Here is a 17,734-nt window from a genome sequence, read left to right as displayed (position 1 = left end):
CAAGTATTTTTATAGAATGTCCCTAATTGTGATTGGTCTGAAGGTTTCTTTAAAAATCATGATAAGGTTGGGATTATGGGCTTGGGGGAGGAAGACTACAGAGGCAAAATGCTATTCTCATCACATCCTATCAAGTATATCATATATGCTATTAGCATGACTTTATACTGTTGATGTTAATTCTTCTCATCTGACTGAGATAGCTTTGTCAGGTTTGTCCACTGTAAAGTTACTCATTTCCGTACCTTACTTTCAGGAAGTTATGCACAGCTCTTAAAGAGAAAAGCATTATACTCTACCTTTTTGAGGGCACACTTTTTTGAATACTTCTGCACAGGAAGCACATTTGTCTATGTCCCCCATTTACTTATTTATTCAAGTATTTGTTTATATCAGTATGGATATATGAATATTTCTTTTATACTTGGTTATAATCCAATACTACTTCATTTCTTTGCTCAAATTGTTTCATCTTTGGCCATTAGGAGCTCTTTCAGTTGGCTGCTGTGTCCCTTTGACATACCACAATCTTTGCAGAGTTGTTTGAACTCTTCCTTATTTTCTGGCACTACAAGATGCTCCAGGCTCAACATATATATATGTCCTGCCCCAGTCCTTAAATTAGTCATTTCTCCAGTGAGTCCTGATTTGTAAAAATTTGAGAATAATATTAGCAACCAAGATCTGAGCACTAGGTACCCAAGTGTTCTTTTTTCCCCCATAGATAGCATTTATAACATTTTTAAAATCCTCACTTGAGGATATATGTTTTTATTGATTTTAGAGAAAGAGGAAGGGAGAGAGAGAGAGAAACATCAATGTAAGAGAGAAACATCGATCTGTTGCCTCCTGTATGTGCCATGACTGGGAATCGAATCCACAACCGGGTATGTGCTCTGATCAGGAATTGAACCCACATTCTTTTTTTTAAAAAAATATTTTTATTGATTTCAGAGAGAGGAAGGGAGAAAGAGAGAGATAGAAACATCAATGATGAGAAAGAATCATTGATTAGCTGCCTCCTGCACGACCCTACTAGGGATCGAGCCTGCAACCCAGGCATGTGCCCTTAACTGGAATTGAACCCGGGACCCCTCAGTCCACAGGCCGACACTCTATCCATTGAGCCAAACCAGCTAGGGCTGAACCCACATTCTTTATGGTATATGAAACGACAGTCCAACCAACTGAGCCACTTGACCAGGGCTATAACATTCTTTTTATTTTCTTTAATTTCTCTGCTGTGAGGACATTGATTATAATTCTTTTAGAGACTCCTTACATTTATTCTATTAATGCTTTTCCTTGGGTATTATTAATTATTGGATTGGTTGAATTTAGTCATGGAGATAATTTTCTTTAGTACAATTCTTATGTGTGTGCTTACATTTGCATTTGGGAATCCCTGTTTGCTCCTTTGTGGACGGAGTTTTTGTTTTCTGTAGCCTACTGCCAGTGATTGTGGCTAAGAGGTAAGATGTGCAGTCAGTGAAGTCTGTCAGCAATTTATTTTCTCTGTGTGTGGAGGCATTCTCCTGCCCCTTTATCCCAAACCACTATGTCCTAATGCAAGGATGAATCCATATCTACATTCTTTAAACTTGGGATGCCTCAAAGCTCCTCTCAAATTTCACAGTGTATGTTTTTCTCCTTTATATTTTCAGTCGCATATTTTCTTCAATCATTCTGCTCCCACCCACCTTACATTTTTCAGAGACTCTCAAAATTTCTGCCTACTGAAGGACTCCTTCATGATTGCCAGCATTCTTTTTTTTAAAAATATATCTTATTGATTTTTTACAGAGGGGAAGGGAGATTGATAGAAAGTTAGAAACATCGATGAGAGAGAAACATCGATCAGCTGCTTCCGCGTGTGGGCACACACGTACAATGCGATTGAAACTTCATGGCCCATGCGCAGAAGTCGGTATTTTGTGGAAGAGCCACACTCAAGGGGCCAGAGAGCCGCATGTGGCTCAGGAGCCACAGTTTGCCGACTGCTGAGTTAGGGCAATTGCCAGCATTCTTATGTTTATATTAAAACTAGAGGCCCGGTGCATGAATTCATGCACGGGTGGGGTCCAGCCAGCCCACCCCACCATTAAGGGTGGACTGGCTGGGGCGAGGTGCTGTGGGCGGGGCCAGCCAGGGCAAGGGGTCATGGTGGTTTGCCAGCTGGCCCGCCCCCAATGGGGGGGCCACTTGAGGGTGGGGCTGGCCGGGGGAGGGGCTGCAGGCATTCTGGTCATTCTGCTGTTCGGTCAATTTGCATATTACCCTTTTATTATATAGGATACACACACAAAACCTTTTCTGTCATTTCTAGAGATTTTAGTAGGGAGGGAGTAGTAGGTGCTTGTTCTCAGTTCACTATCTTGGTCTAATATCTCCATAATACATTTTTAAAATGAAAACATGAAAGAGGCTAGAAATATGAAAGTGGGAAGAAATATATTTAAATATACATGTATGGTAGACTCTCTTCACTGTCCACTCAGCAGACATTTCCCTACCTTTTTGCCTGCCAACTAAACCTCAATATTACAGAAGATGGAAATATCTAATATCAGATAACTTGATGTAAACTCTGACATGAAGGAATAAATTATGATCAGTCAAAACTAGTCATAGTAGTCCCTTTTCCCTTTACCAGCTATTGGTCTAGGCAGTGATTGGCAAACTGTGGCTCGGAAAACTGCGGCTCGCAAGCCACATGCGGCTCTTTGGCCCCTTGAGTGTGGCTCTTCCACAAAATACCGACTTCTGCGCATGGGCCACGAAGTTTCACCCGCATTGTACCTGCATGCCCGCACGTGGTATTTTGTGGAAGAGCCACACTCAAGGGGCCAAAGAGCCGTATGTGGCTCGCAAGCAGCAGTTTGCCAACCACTGGTCTAGGGGCAGACATGTAACCTGATTAGGGTCAATGAAATGTAAAGGAAAGTGTTGGAGCAAGGATCTGGGATCTTCTCTTCAAGGATAATAAAACAGTCTCAAGAGGAGAAATCCTCTTTGTTCTCAACCCTTTTCTCCTGTAAAGAAGAGATGTCTGGAGCTGCAATAGCTGTCTTATGATCCTGAGGTATAAGCACAAAAAAATGAATAAAGAATAATGAAACAGGCGAGGTACTTAATGAAAAACACGGAGCTGCTGAATGATTTCTGATTAAGTCAACAATAATTATAGTCACTGTTGTCTGACTTTCTGTTACTTTCAACTGTGTTTGAATACACCATTTAAAGAGATATTTTCTCCTATTAATATTCTAAACTAGCATATATTAAAATCTACTTCTAATATTTCTTATATTTCACTTTTTCCCCTCAGAATCAAAACTGGAGGAGCAGCCAGGGATCTCAACTGTAAAGGAATCTAAAATTGAAATCTCAAAGAATGTTGTAATTAGAGAACCTGCAAGTGTGGTTTTCAATTTAGATCAAACTGTACTGGATTCAAAGCTAGATCTACCATGGAAGAAAAATCTTTTTGAACGAGTGGAGGCGAGAGCTCAAGCAATGCAGCAGAAAATATTAGATAAGGATAAACTGAAAAAAGAACTAGACAAACAAGCTGAGAAAAAAATCCCTAAGGAAACTTTGGCCAAAGAGTGGTTTAATATTGACAACATGACTCTGAATACTCGTGCATATTTGCTTGACAAACTTCTACCCACCTTAGTGGTTGGAATGGAACATATGTTAATGCAAGTGGAAAAAAAGAAGCTTTTGTCAGAAGCTGATATTCCAACTAAGTTTGATCCAATTATTTATTTGGGGGAATATTTAATGAGAAATAATCCTCTTTATATCAAAGACTCAAAAATGTCTGGTTATCAGAGGGAGATGAAAAATGTCACAGAAAATCTGAAGATACATATTACCAACACTATCTGCAACAGGTACAATTTGTTATATTTTCAGTTAATGATATAGCTCCTTACACAGAAAAGTACATAGAACAATAATAGACTCATACAAACTTAAAAGGACTTCAAATAAGGCAGTTCCCTCTATGGAGCATGCCTGAGCCTCTCTCTCTCTCTCTCTCTCTCTCCTAAATCCCAAAGGCCCTTCTTTTGTTGTAATTTGTTTCTTGAGCCCATTTCTTCTACAGCTCACTTCTATTTTAAAAAGTAATTATTGAGCTACTACTATGTGTTTCACTATGAGGCACTAATGAAGACTTATGAAGTGTATTTAATCAGTTTCTTGTATTCACAGATTTACTTGTCTCACTAGGACCCCAAATGCCCTTCTCTCTGCTGTGGAAAGTAAACCACATGAGTTGAGAGTAGGGACTTTTTCAAATTTTAACTTTTCAGATAAGCAACATATTCACCTGGTTCAATAGCCAAAATATATAGCTATACAATGAAAAGTTTCCCATTCTTATCCTCCATGTACACAGTATTCTACCTCTGCCTTAAATAACTTCTTTTTTTAGTTTTCAATGGATCCTTCCAAGGTCCCTTTATACATACATAAGCAAATGCAAATGTGGATACTTGATTTTCTTTCTTTTTTATGGAAATATGTGAATAAGTTACACTTTCCTCTGTTTTTCACCTGCCATTTATCTTTCATCATGAAGATGAGTTTTTTATTTCTACATGGTTGAGTTTGCTTACTTTCATTTTATGGCTTTCATTTTTGAGTCATTGTTGTACTTCAGATATTAAAATAATTATCCTATCTTTTCTTATGAAATTATATTTTAATTTTAAATACTGACCCATTTGGAACTTATCTTAAGGTAAGATGTAAGATATGGATCCAACTTCATCATTTTCCCAATGGCTATGTAGTGATCCCAATAATAATTGTTGAATAGTCTATCCTTGCCCCACTGTTTATAATGAACCTTTATTACTAAATTCCTATATATTTTGTAGTGTATTTTTGGACTTTTCTGTCCTATTCCATTGGTCTATCTCCCTTTTTATGCACCAGCACTCTGCTTTAATTATTGAGACTTTTGAGTATATTTCAATGAGTCTGACGGCTGGTCCCCATTATTTGTTATTTTTTTCCGATCACTCCTGTCTGTTCTTGTGTGTGTTTACTTTTTAATATGAACTTTAGAATTGATTCATCTACTTAAAAGGGGGGGGGAGAGGGAGAACACCAAAAAAAACTTTATAGGAATTTTTATTGAAATCTGATTAAATTTATTTATTAACTTGGAAAAAATCGACACCTCTAATAATGACAAGTGTTTCTATTTGAGAACATATCTTTCCATTTGCTCATCAAATTTTGTATCCATCAGTGTTGTCTTAAAATTTTTTATAAAGGTTTGCATCTTTTATTAGTTTTAATACTAGTTATTTTATAATTTTTTGTTGCCATTATGAGACTTTTTCTGTTACACTTCCTATCTAGATATACTTTGAATACACAAAAACTATCAATTTCTGTATATTTTTGTACTTTACTACCTCTTTGAGTTCTCTTATTGTTTATAGTAATTTTTAATTGATTCCTTGGATTTTCTAGGGAGGCAACAATACTGTCTGCAAGCAATAAGAGTTTTCTTCTTCCTTTTCAATTTTTGTATTTCTAGCGTCTTTCTCTTGCCTAATTGCATTGGCTATTACCTCCAATATGAGAGTGGTGATATGGGAATACTTATTTTGCTTATGACTTTAAGTAGAAATGACTCTTGTATTAATTACTATTTCACCAAACACACACACACACACACACACACACACATATATATATATATATAACTACTATAACTTGACTCCATTTGATCTGAAAAAGGTATATTTTATCACATTAGGGAAAATTCACCTAATTTCTATCTTATAAAGTGATTTTTAAAAATCAAGAATGATTGTTGATTTTGTCAAATGCCTTTTCAACACCTATGTAGATGATCATTTCATTTTCAGCCTGGATTCATTAATCATGAACTTTATTAGGAGATTTACTAATTTTGAACTATCTTGTAATTCCTAAAACAAATCCTACTTTGTTGCTATATATTTGGTTACATTGAAACATACTTTCTACTGTTAAGACAGAATAAATGTTTAAATAATTACAGATTTTCATAATATTCTTTCTCTTTCTTTCTTCCTTCCTTTCTTCTTTCTTTCTTTCTTTCTTTCTTTCTTTCTTTCTTTCTTTCTTTCTTTCTTTCTTCCTTTTCTTTACTTCCTTCCTTCTTTCTCTCTCTCTCTCTCTCTCTCTCTCTCTCTCTCTCTCTCATCAATAGTCACCTTCAGTGGCAACAAATAAAATATTTTTCTTATGTGGGGGAAGGTTATTTTTAGTATCATTATGAACACATGGATTTTAATATATAGCCCAGGTATTTTAACATATTATACTCATTTTTTCTTTTTGATGCTCAACTTGACCCAACTTTGGCACCTGAGTTTTTCTGACATTGTCTTTGAAAGCTTCATGAATTTTTTAAGGATTCTTAGTTGTTTGGGTGAAGATCATTCATTGAAGAGCTAGAAATGGTCATAAGTATTGTATTGTCATTGTTTCTAGGCTCTTTCATGACTAAAATATAATTTTAAAATATTAATAATTTCATGTTAAATATGTTTCAGGGTTTTTACCTAATTCCTTGATTTTATATTTGTATCTCTTTTTTTTCCCCTCACACTGAAAATCTTGGTTCCTAACAAGATTGACAGAACTACTTGTTTGCTTTATCTTATAATCTATATAAAATAGCTTCAAAATAATAATACCAACAAGCCTACTAATAATAGAATTAGATTTTATATTTACTTTCAGCCTTGTGGACCAGAGAATATATCCTAGTAAGTATGTGTACGTAAAAAACAAAACCATTAAAAAACTAGAAGAAACCAGGGATTAAATTCCTTTATAACCAGAGAAAAGCCTTTTGAATCATGAAAATATTGATAAATTTGATTACATAAAAATTAAAAGCTTTTTGCTGGAAAATTGAGTCGACTACTCAATTCTGCTTTTATTCTACAAAAATAGCCATACAATATTTAAATGAATAAGCATGGCTGTGTTCTAATAAAGCTTTATTTATGGATCAGGCTGGTGTTGCTCAGTGGTAGAGCATCAGCTGCACAATTCAGGTCGTGGGTTTGATTCCTGATCAAGGGCATGTGCCTGAGGTGCAGGTCTCACCTCTCTCTCTATCTGTCTCTCTCTCTCTTTCTCTCTCTATCTCCCTTTCACTCTCTCAAAAAATCAATGGAAAAAAATATCCTTAGGTGAGGATTAACATAAAAAAACAGTCTATTTATGGATACTAAAATGTTAATGTCTTGAATTTCTATAAGCCACAATATATTATTATTATTGTTATTTTAAAAAATACTTTAAAATATAACAATCTTGGCTTCTGAGTTGTGCAAAACAAGACAGCAGGCCAGATTTGGCCCCTAAGTTGTAGTTTGCTGATCCTTGGTCTAGTTAATATCTTTTAAGTTTCTTCCAAATCTAAAAAAAACCACAACCAATTAAGACACTTGTAATCTCTTCCTGAATCTCCACATTTACCTTTGAATGTATTCTGGCATGGATAGTTATACTTAAATTTATAAAGGAACCTAAAATTCTTTGTGACTTGTTTTTGTGTCCTTCCTGTGGTAAGCAACAAATTAGAAACTTTAAAATGATAATTTTTTTTAGAATTAGGTACATCTGTTCCTCTGGAATGAAGTAAGAGACATTTACAGATCTCTTGTTTTACTTTATGTATAGACATGAAATTTTTGTTTTCAGTTGAAACAGTCTTTCTCAGAGAATGGTTGCCTACCAAAGCATCAGAATTATCTGGGTGATTGGTTAAAAGTAAAGATTTCTATCGTCTTCCTCAAATCTTCTGAATCAGAAACCCTAGGAATGCATTTAAAACAAGTTCTACTGGAGATTATATGAACACTAAGTTTTCAAGATCAATCATTTAGCAAAACAAGTTAAGGGAGTTTTGGTACTAGTGAAAAGTTTCAACAACAGCAGGAAGCAGTATCATCAAATTTAAAAAACAGCTTAAAGAACACTTGTGTTCACCATCTGTTCTTGCAGAACAATAGATTAGATTTGTATTTAGTTCTGTTTCCATTAAAAAAAAAAACTTTAAATTTGGGAATTGGTGTCAAGGCTGTAAATCAATATATTAACAAATCCTTTGTCCTGTTAGGGCTATGTAAATCTCAGTCAGTACATAAAACTAGGCATTTTTCAACATTTATAGTAAGGGTAGTAATAGGCATAGTAGGACTTTGGTCTAGACTCGATTGCCAATCAATAGCATGACACAAGAAAATTAGTTCATTTCATTGGTGTTTCTTGAATGAGGAATTTGATATTTAGGGTCATTTGAGGTTTGATAAGAGCCCTAGTTTCTATTGGAGCACTTTGTTGTAGGAATTTCATGAAAGAGTTAAAATAATCAAAAATCCTCTTTTTTTTTCTTTTTTTTTTTTTTTTGCCTGGATTGTCAGGATCAGGGCTTCATCTCTCTCTGGTAAAAATCCAAGATCTATAGGTCAAAATGTGACAAAAGCAAAATGAGTGTCAGGCATTTGTAGACTATTCAGAAATCCTAGGGATGCCTTACTACAGCACTATGTCTACTGACTTGAAGCTTGGATACCCAGCATCTTTGCAAAAACAGTCCTGCTTTTAACTTCTCTGAACCATATCACTGTTTATGTTGTTCTCAACCCATTAGAGAGCTTTGGAGAAGTCCATTTGGAAATGAGAGCTTTCCTTATTTATTTTCAAGAACAAAGACAAAAATTTTACTTGGTTTTTCAAGACTTTATCTTCTGGTGATTATGTTAAAATGTTCATTTTCCTCAGCCTGAGCTAAAGTTTTCATCTGCCTGTTTCCCAGAACAAAAAGGGATTCATCTCTGTTTGGTGTCTAAGGACAATAGATAGAAAAGACACTCTTTACTGATTTGGAACAATTTTTATAGTGGCAGCCACTTTCTGAGAAATAAAATATTATTGCTGTTTGTAAGTTTTACGTATACAATCTTTTTATTGCTTTTCATTAGGGTTCCTGGAAGAGAGGTATAGAACTAAAGTGGACTTTAGTCCTTACATGTAATTTTGTAAAACCAGTAAGGAGGCTAGGTTTGTCTCATTTTGCTTTTCTTCATGTTTTTTTTTGGCGTCTTTCCCCTCTGATTGTTGGTTCCTCCAGTGCTTGAGAATACATATTCTGAAAGTTACTACTGCCTTGTGAATTGGTAATGAAAAAAAAATTGCTCTTAAAATAGGATTACAAACTTTCAATAGCCTGATTATGGTGATGGTTAGACATATTTGCACATGTGTTGAAATTTGTACAACTATGCACCAAAAAAGTCAATTTTACTGTATGATATACTATTCAAAAGCAAAAAATTTTTAACAGTAAAAATAAGGATTATAGAGGACAATTATTAATGTTAGAATGTCACACTGCTCCAGAGAAGTGGGACCTATTATACTATCATTGTTCTCTCTCTTCTCCACCAAATCATGATACACAGTCCTGATCCTAGAATGAGAGTTTAAATGAACCAGGAAGTAGATCTAAGGGATCCAGGGCAAAAACTTGGATCTTCTTGTGTAGTAGTTAATAGTGATGTATATCCAGTTCTGGCTTGGTAATGACCTCTGGTCCCTATATCCATTGCTTATTTCATAATCACTATGTATCTATGATAAACCTTCAGATACCTTCTGGACATTTTCCCTATGAGTCTTCTTTATAAGCCTTTTAACTAATAATGGAACACTTAATCCAGGAAGAGAAAGAATCACTAAGAAACATTCCATAGAAATTACTTTCTCTACCACAGCTACATAAAGGAGATAAATAAGCCAGTAAAAATGCATTAAGCATTAAGGAAACACAAACCAAGTGAAAACTAAAAGGGAAAGAGACACATGCCTTTATTTTGCTTATAATAATTCCCTGCAAATTAACGCACATGCAGTGTTCAAGGAGCTTACGCAGATTATGTGACAAATATGTTGTGTATGTTTCTGTTGGAATGTGGTATCTGCAAAGGGTTTGAAGGTTTACTTCAAAGGACGCACTTTTTGTGTTTAAAAACACACATACAGACACCAAAATGTCTAACTCATCCTTACAAGATGCCAGCACTAGGGACTTGGCAAGACTGAGGGAATGTTTCATCCTTGATGTAGGGCTTTCTTAGTTGCCAGGAGACAGTGACTTCCTAGGCAGATGTCTGTCTGCTCATACACCACACCAGCTGCCACCTCTTTGCTGAGCCAAACCCTTGTGCTTACATTATGCTAGGAAATCCCATAGATGCTTCTTCTGAAGTGATATTATTAATATTAATCATCTTGTCAATCTGTATTGAATATCATATTTTATCAATCCAGTAAAATAGATTATGCCAAAAGTGAGTGGATAGATAAGGAAATGCTTTTTTAAAATATAGTATTTGAAGAACTATTATACCCAAATGTATGTGATAGGACTTTTTCCAAACAGGTTCTACTTTTGTCCAACCTTAAGCATAATAATAATATATCTAGATTGAGTAGTTCATATTAATTTAGAAACTACACTCTGTTGTATATGTATATATCCCAATATTAAGTACTTACAAATTCAAGTACTTATAGACTAAGAAATCCTGGTCTCCCTGGATGTTATCCTAATACCACACACACACACACACACACACACACACACACACACACACACACCTGCAACTTGATGTTGGATAAATCTATAGTTCTTCTTCAGTGGCATAAAACATGGTTAACGTTAAAAAGACTAAGGTAGAGTTCCTGAATCAAGTTCTCCCCAGCTACGGCTGGATATCTGGGATAATGCCTGACAAGCTTTGTTAGTACTACAGTAGAGACACCTAAGACTACCTAGGATGTTTAGAAATCCCTAGTATTTGCCAACTGTTCTGTTGATTCATTTTAAACTATCCAGTAACTGATATCCTCAAAAGAAGATAGGATTTTTTTTCTGTTCAGAGAATAGACTGAAAACCTTATGTGCAACTGACTTGGTTTTTAATGGCTGAAGATCTTATGTGCAACTGCCTTGGGTTACATATCCTCTGCCTTGCTCAGTCCTACACCAGCAAAACAGATGCTTCCTAGTCCTCCAGGGGGGAATATTCTTACTCCTTCCAATATTGAATTGAAACTCAACCACCTCATTAGGAAATAGGAAATCATCACCATCAAGGCTAGTTTCAAAGTTTGGAGGCACTAGATCAGAGGTATCCAGCATACTATGCTTCTTTCCAACTCAGGGTCTTAACATATGTCATCTCCTCTGCCTGTTATCATTCTTCTTCCTCTTTAGCTATCTTACCAATCCTTTAGAGTTCAGCTTAGTTCAAATACTATGTCATTTTTAATTAATTTACCTATTCCAATCTTGCTCTCATTATGTAAGTTTGTAAGTTTTTTGTGTTATTTTTCTTGTGCTTGTTTTGTTTTTTACATACATAAGATTATTAATTTTGGGTAATTGACAGAAACCCAATTTTGTTAATCCCTTTTTGTGTTGCAGTATCAATACACCTAAGGATCTGGAGACACCCAGTACTTATTACACAATATTGTTTACTTAACTGTTCTGCATTGTATCCTAAGCTTTATAATAGCAAAATCACAGTAGGAGCTCAATAAATGTTTGTCTTTGAGTGAATAAATGACTGACTTAGGGAGTAAATGAGAAAAAGCTAGAAGAAAGACACAGAATAGAGAGCCAGGCAGAAAAGAAGACAGAAATTTAGGAGAATGCTTTATAGAGAGGGGAAAGAGAGAGAAGTGGAGAGAGGGAAGCAGAGAAAGGGATAGATAAAGTAGCAGAGGGAGAAAGAAGTGGAAGAGCAGGAGAGCCAGCAGAGGAAAGGACTGGGGGCTCTGAGATAAGTGGTAGAGGTTTGGCTGCTTAGCAGTTGTATCACAGGAACTTAGCACTTCCTTTAAAATACTAATGAATCTTCCAGCACTTTTAAATCACTACAGAATCTTCTACACTATTAAACCACATTGAAATTTTGGGTTTCAAACCTCAAAGTTTATTTTTGAAGCCTTATTTTCCTAGAGAATTTTGAAGATCTTATCTGGGCACAAAGTAATTACTTAGATTTTAGGGGTTGTTTTGTGTGTGTGTGTGTGTGTGTGTGTGAGTGTCTTGTTTTTTAGTATTAGGGGTATCCAAATGACCAGTTCTCTCTGAAAAGTCTTTTGTCTTTTAAAGTATATCAGATTACCTTAGTCTTTCTTCTTTAAAAGATGAAGACCTGCCTCAAACACTATTGCAAAACTGTACTTGAAATCAGCACCTATTTTTATTATTTTGAACTATTTTGGTATTTCAATCAAAACCAATTTGGGGGTTTTGAAGTCCTAGTCAGGATGATGAACATAGGAACAATTAAAATCACAATTCTTCCTCCATTTTCTACCTGGGTAATACAGCTCTGTCTGAATACAAGGATAACTATTGTGCTCAGGGGCTGTCAAAGTAACTCTGGCCAAATAAAGGAATCTGGCAACATACATTCCTAGACAGAAATCAAAAGTTTGGTCCAAGGCATCAGAATTACTTGAGATGCTTGTTGTAAATGCATCTTTCAGGCTCCCATCCTAGACCTTGAATCAGTGTCATTCCACATGATTTCTGCATCCAGGGAAGAGAGACACCCCACCACCTTAAGGCCTTAGTACATTCAACCTTGATTTTACTGTATACTGTATGTGGCAGCTTCTAGGGCTATTCTTAGTACTTCTTAAGTATAGTATTTAGTTGGGTAAAATAAGGCCTATCTCCATAAAAAGTCAAGTAATAGAAGACAGCCTATGATTAATGTGCTGCAGGCTTGAATCAAGGATAATTTCATGAAGAAAAGACAGGTTAAAAGTTTCTATGAGGCTCTGAACTCTTGTGTTCTGCCATTTGAACAATCTGAATCAAATCCAATGGTCTTAACTCAACATGTCTTCTATTTCTACATCCCTCAGAGTATCCAGGATGAAGGAGAAGATTAAAGAGAAACAAGAACAAAGAGAAACCATAAGCCAAGTCAAAGTCCAGGTGGCCAACCTACGGAAACAGGCTCTGCAGGAGCAGTTCAATGAATGGATTCTAGACCCTAAGGGAATGATTCCTATGAAAGTGGTAAGAAAGGGGGTGTCTGCGAAGGGTAGGTGGGTTAGAAAATAAGAAGGTGATACTGAGTGGAGTTCTAAAATCCTCTCTCTAAATTTTCAGTCCTGCTGACGTAAGTCAATTCTTGACACTAGTCCATGAGAGTACATTTCTTTAATTTTCTCTTGAGTGTTTTTAAAAATTTTAGCTAGAGTTCTAAAAATACATTGACTCTGGCTGAGGTTCCTAAAATCTTCATTACAGTGAGGCATAGCTTCCATTTGTTTTTTTGTATATATGTAACTAATTACTTCTGTGGGCTAAGAGACTATCTTAGCTCCAGATGACATCTGTACTCTAAGAGTTAAATATTTTCTTTTAGGTATGTATAGACATATATGAGAATATTTACTGGTTAGATAAAATGATAAGCATATTTTTGGTTCAAAGTGAATTTTTTATTGGATTTATTGGGGTGATATTGGTTAATAAATTTATATAGATTTCAGGTGTACAGTTCTATAATACATGTATATTGTATTGTGTGTTCACCACCCCAAGTCTCCTTCCATCACCATTTATTTATCTCCCTTTTCCCTCTAGTAATTACCATAGTGTTGTCTGTGTCTATGAGTTGTTTTTTTGTTTTTTTTTTTTATATTTTCTTTATTGATTTCAGAGAGGAAGGGAGAGGGAGAGAGACAGAAACATCAAGGATGAGAGAGAATCATTGATCCGCTGCCTCCTGCACAGCCCCACTGGGGGTGGAGCCTGAAACCTGGAATTGAATCTTGACCTCATGGTTCATAGGTCAATGCTCAATCACTGAACCACACCAGCTTGGCTGGCTGAACAAGTTTTTAAAAAAATTATTATTAATCCCCTCACCTTTTTCATCCAGCCTCTCTACCACTACCCCCTACAGTGAATTATTAAAAATAGACCAAAGAAGATAAGCCCCAGACTGAGAGAAAATATTTGCAAAAGATATATCTGATAGAGGACTATTATCTAAAATATACAAAGAACTCTTGAAACTCAACAATAAGAAAACAAACAATCTATTAAAAATGGGTAGAAGACCTAAACTGACAATTCCCCAGAGATATCCAGATGGCAGATAAGCATATTAAAAAATGCTCCACAGCTCTAGCCAGTTTGGCTCAGTGGATAGAATGCTGGCCCATGGACTGAAAGGTCCTAAGATCAATTCTGATCAAGGACACGTACCACTGGGGATCCAGCCTGATCCCAGGTGCTAGGCAGGGCTAGTGTGGGAGGCAACCAAATGATGTGTCTTTTTCACTGTCTCCCACCCTCCCTTCCACTCTCGCTAAAAATCAATGGAAAAATGTCCTCGGGTGAGGATTAACAACAACAAAAAAAGATGCTCCATATATGTTATCAGGGAAATGCAGAGTAAAACAACAATAAGGCCCAGCCAGCATGGCTCAGGGTTGAGTGTTGACCTATGAACCAGGAGGTCACGGTGTGATTCCCAGTCAGGCCATATGCCCGGGCTGCAGGCTCTATCCCCAGTGGAAGGTATTCAGGAGACAGCCAATCAATAATTCTTTCTCATCATTGATGTTTCTCTCTCTCCCTTTCACTTCCTCTCTGAAATCAATAAAAATATATTTAAAACAAACAAACAAACAAACAAAAACCAATGAGATACCACTACTCACCTATCAGAATGCCCAAATTCAAGAATACTGAGAACAATAAATGCTGACAAAGATGTGCAGCTATAGGAACTTTCATTCATTGTTGTGGAAATGCAAAATGCTACAGCCACTTTGGAAGACAGTTTGACAGTTTCTTAGAAAAATGAACATAATATTACCATATGATCCAGCCATCATATTCCTTGGTATATACCCAACGGAGTTAAAAACTTACATCCATGCAAAAATATGCACATAGATGATTACAGCAGCTTTATGTATAATTGCCAAAATTTGGGAGCAACCAAGATGTCCTTTAGTAGGTGAGTGGATAAATAAACTGTGGTATATCCACAAAATGGAATGTTATTCAGTACTAGAAAGAAATGAGCTATTACACCATGAAAAGGCATGGAGTAACCTTAAATGTATATTATTAGCTGAAAGAAGCCAACCTGAAAAGGCTACAAAACTGTATGATTCCAACTCTATGACAGTCTGGAAAAGTTAAAACTGCGGGGGTAGTAAAAAGATCAGTTTCCAGGAGTGAGAGGGGGAGGGAGGGATAAATAGGCAGAGCACAGAGGGTTTATAGGGTGGTAAAACAATTCTGTATGATGCCATAATGATGGATACATGTCATTATACATTTGTCAAAACCCATAGAATGTACAACACCAAGAATGATCCCAAATGTAAACGAAGAACTTAGGGTTATGATGTTTTCAATGAAGGTTTATTGATTGTAACAAAGGGACCACTGTGGTAGGGGATGTTGATAATGGGGGAAGGTGTATACTATGTGGTAGTAGACAGAGAGTATATGGGACTTCTCTATACTTTTTGCTCAATTGTTATGAACCTACAAATGCCCTAAAGAATAAAGTCTACTTTTAGGAGAAACCAAGATGGCGGCATAGGTAAACACCGGAAATTGCTGCCTCGCACAACCACTTCAAAAATACAACTAAAAGACAAAACGGACATCATCCAGAACCACAGGAAGGCCGGCTGAGTGGAAATGCTACAACTAGAAGGAAAGAGGAAAGCACACTGAGACTCAGAGGAGGTGCAGAAGTAAAGTGCATAGGTACGGAGGCGCACGTGGAAAGGGCTGGCAACTGAGGACACGGTTGTCTTTTTCAATCGGGAGGGAGTCTCAAGCTCCCGACTGCTCTGAACTCCAGTTCTGGGCGAGTCTCTGAGGACCCAGACTCATAATATGGGGAGAAACTGGATTGTTTGGCATCGGTCGGAACTGGAGGGCAGCTTTCTCTCAGAGGTGCTTGCAGCCATTACCGGGACACTGAGACACAGCCTCTTAGGGTAGGACTGAGGAGCAGCCATAGCTGCTTGCTCTGCCCTGTTGATCCCCTGAGACCCTGCCCCACCCAAGCTGTGAGCAGAAGCTTTCGCATATGAAAGGCCTGGCCCTTTGCAATCTGAAAATTACCTAACAAATTGCAGCTGGGTCAGAGAGACCCAGAACTTCCAAAAGAAGGCCCAAGGCCCCACAGCAGCTTGCATTGCTTCACAGCTGGGCTTCATCTGGGCACCTCCAAACCTCAAATAAAGAAGAGGAATCTGCAGATCTCTCCATAGCTCCTGCTGGGTAGCCTCAGGCAGAGGCTAAATTAGCACCTCCTTAGAGATCCAAGAGCCAGTGTACCCAGTGGTCAGAGTGGGACCATCCAGATTACAACTCCTCAGATCCATAAGGGACACACTCAGGGGGCAGACTCAGTGAGCAACAAAGCCCCACTGAAGCAAGTCTTGCCCCAGAGGGGTGTCTCCAGCACAGAAGTTCTCCCACTGCAGACACAGCTGATTCTCAAAGCCAATTGGCCTGGAGGTCAATTCCTCCTAGTGATACCTACAACAATCAAGGCTTAACTACAATAAGACTGTGCACAAAGCCCACAAAGGGGTGCACAAAGAGTGTCCACTTCAGGTAATTGGGGAGGCTGAGCCACTGGGCCCTATAGGACACCTAGCACAGAAAGCCACTCCATCAACACAGGGAAGCATAAAAATGCGGAGACAAAGAAACAGGTCTCAAATGACAGAAATGGAGGAAAGCAAACTACTGTATATACAGTTCAAAACCACGGTTATAAGGTTTTTCAAGAATTTTCTAGAAACTGCCGATAAATTTAGTGAGACTCTCAAGAAATCTAGTGAGACCCTCGAGGTTATGAAAAAGGACCAACTAGAAATTAAGCATACACTGACTGAAATAAAGAATATTATGCAGAGTTCCAACAGCAGACTAGAGGATCGCAAGAATCAAGTCAAAGATTTGAAATACGAAGAAGCAAAAAACACCCAACGGGAAAAACAAAAAGAAAAAAGAATCCAAAAATAGGAAGATAGTGTAAGGAGCCTCTGGGACAACTTCAAGCATACCAACATCCGAATTATGAGGGTGCCAGAAGAAGAGAAAGAGCAAGATATTGAAAATCTATTTGAAGAAATAATGACAGAAAACTTCCCCTACCTGGTGAAAGAAATAGACTTTTAAGTCCAGGAAGTGCAGAGAACCCCAAACAAAAGGAATCCAAAGAGGACCACACCAAGACACATCATAATTAAAATGCCAAGAGCAAAAGACAAAGAGAGTATCCTAAAAGCAGCAAGAGAAAGAAAGTCAGTTACCTACAAGGGAGTACCCATACGACTGTCAGCTGATTTCTCAACAGAAACTATGCAAGCCAGAAGGGAATGGCAAGAAATATTCATAGTGATGGATAGCAAGAACCTACAACCAAGATTACTTTACCCAGCAAAGCTATCATTCAGAATTGAAGGTCAGATAAAGAGCTTCACAGATAAGAAAAAGCTAAAGGAGTTCATCACCACCAAACCAGTATTATATGAAATGCTGAAAGGTATCCTTTAAGAAGAGAAAGAAGAAGAAAAAGGTAAAGATACAATTATGAACAACAAATACACATCTATC

General features: G+C 37.0%; 1 protein-coding gene across 1 annotated transcript in view; it reads left to right on the top strand.

Annotated features, from left to right (window-relative positions):
* The window catches only part of EFCAB5 (EF-hand calcium binding domain 5), a 94,717-nt gene that overhangs the window by 17,568 nt on the left and 59,415 nt on the right, over positions 1-17,734 (top strand). Inside the window, 2 exon segments of the mRNA XM_070394829.1 lie at positions 3,329-3,899; positions 12,982-13,138. Coding sequence (XP_070250930.1) covers positions 3,329-3,899; positions 12,982-13,138 — 728 coding nt within the window.

The sequence above is a fragment of the Myotis yumanensis genome, unplaced genomic scaffold (genome assembly GCF_028538775.1).
Source record: "Myotis yumanensis isolate MYYU_CA2020_CCGP unplaced genomic scaffold, mMyoYum1.0.hap1 SCAF_16, whole genome shotgun sequence".
Classification (NCBI taxonomy): domain Eukaryota; kingdom Metazoa; phylum Chordata; class Mammalia; order Chiroptera; family Vespertilionidae; genus Myotis; species Myotis yumanensis.
This window is presented reverse-complemented; position numbering and strand designations above follow the sequence as displayed.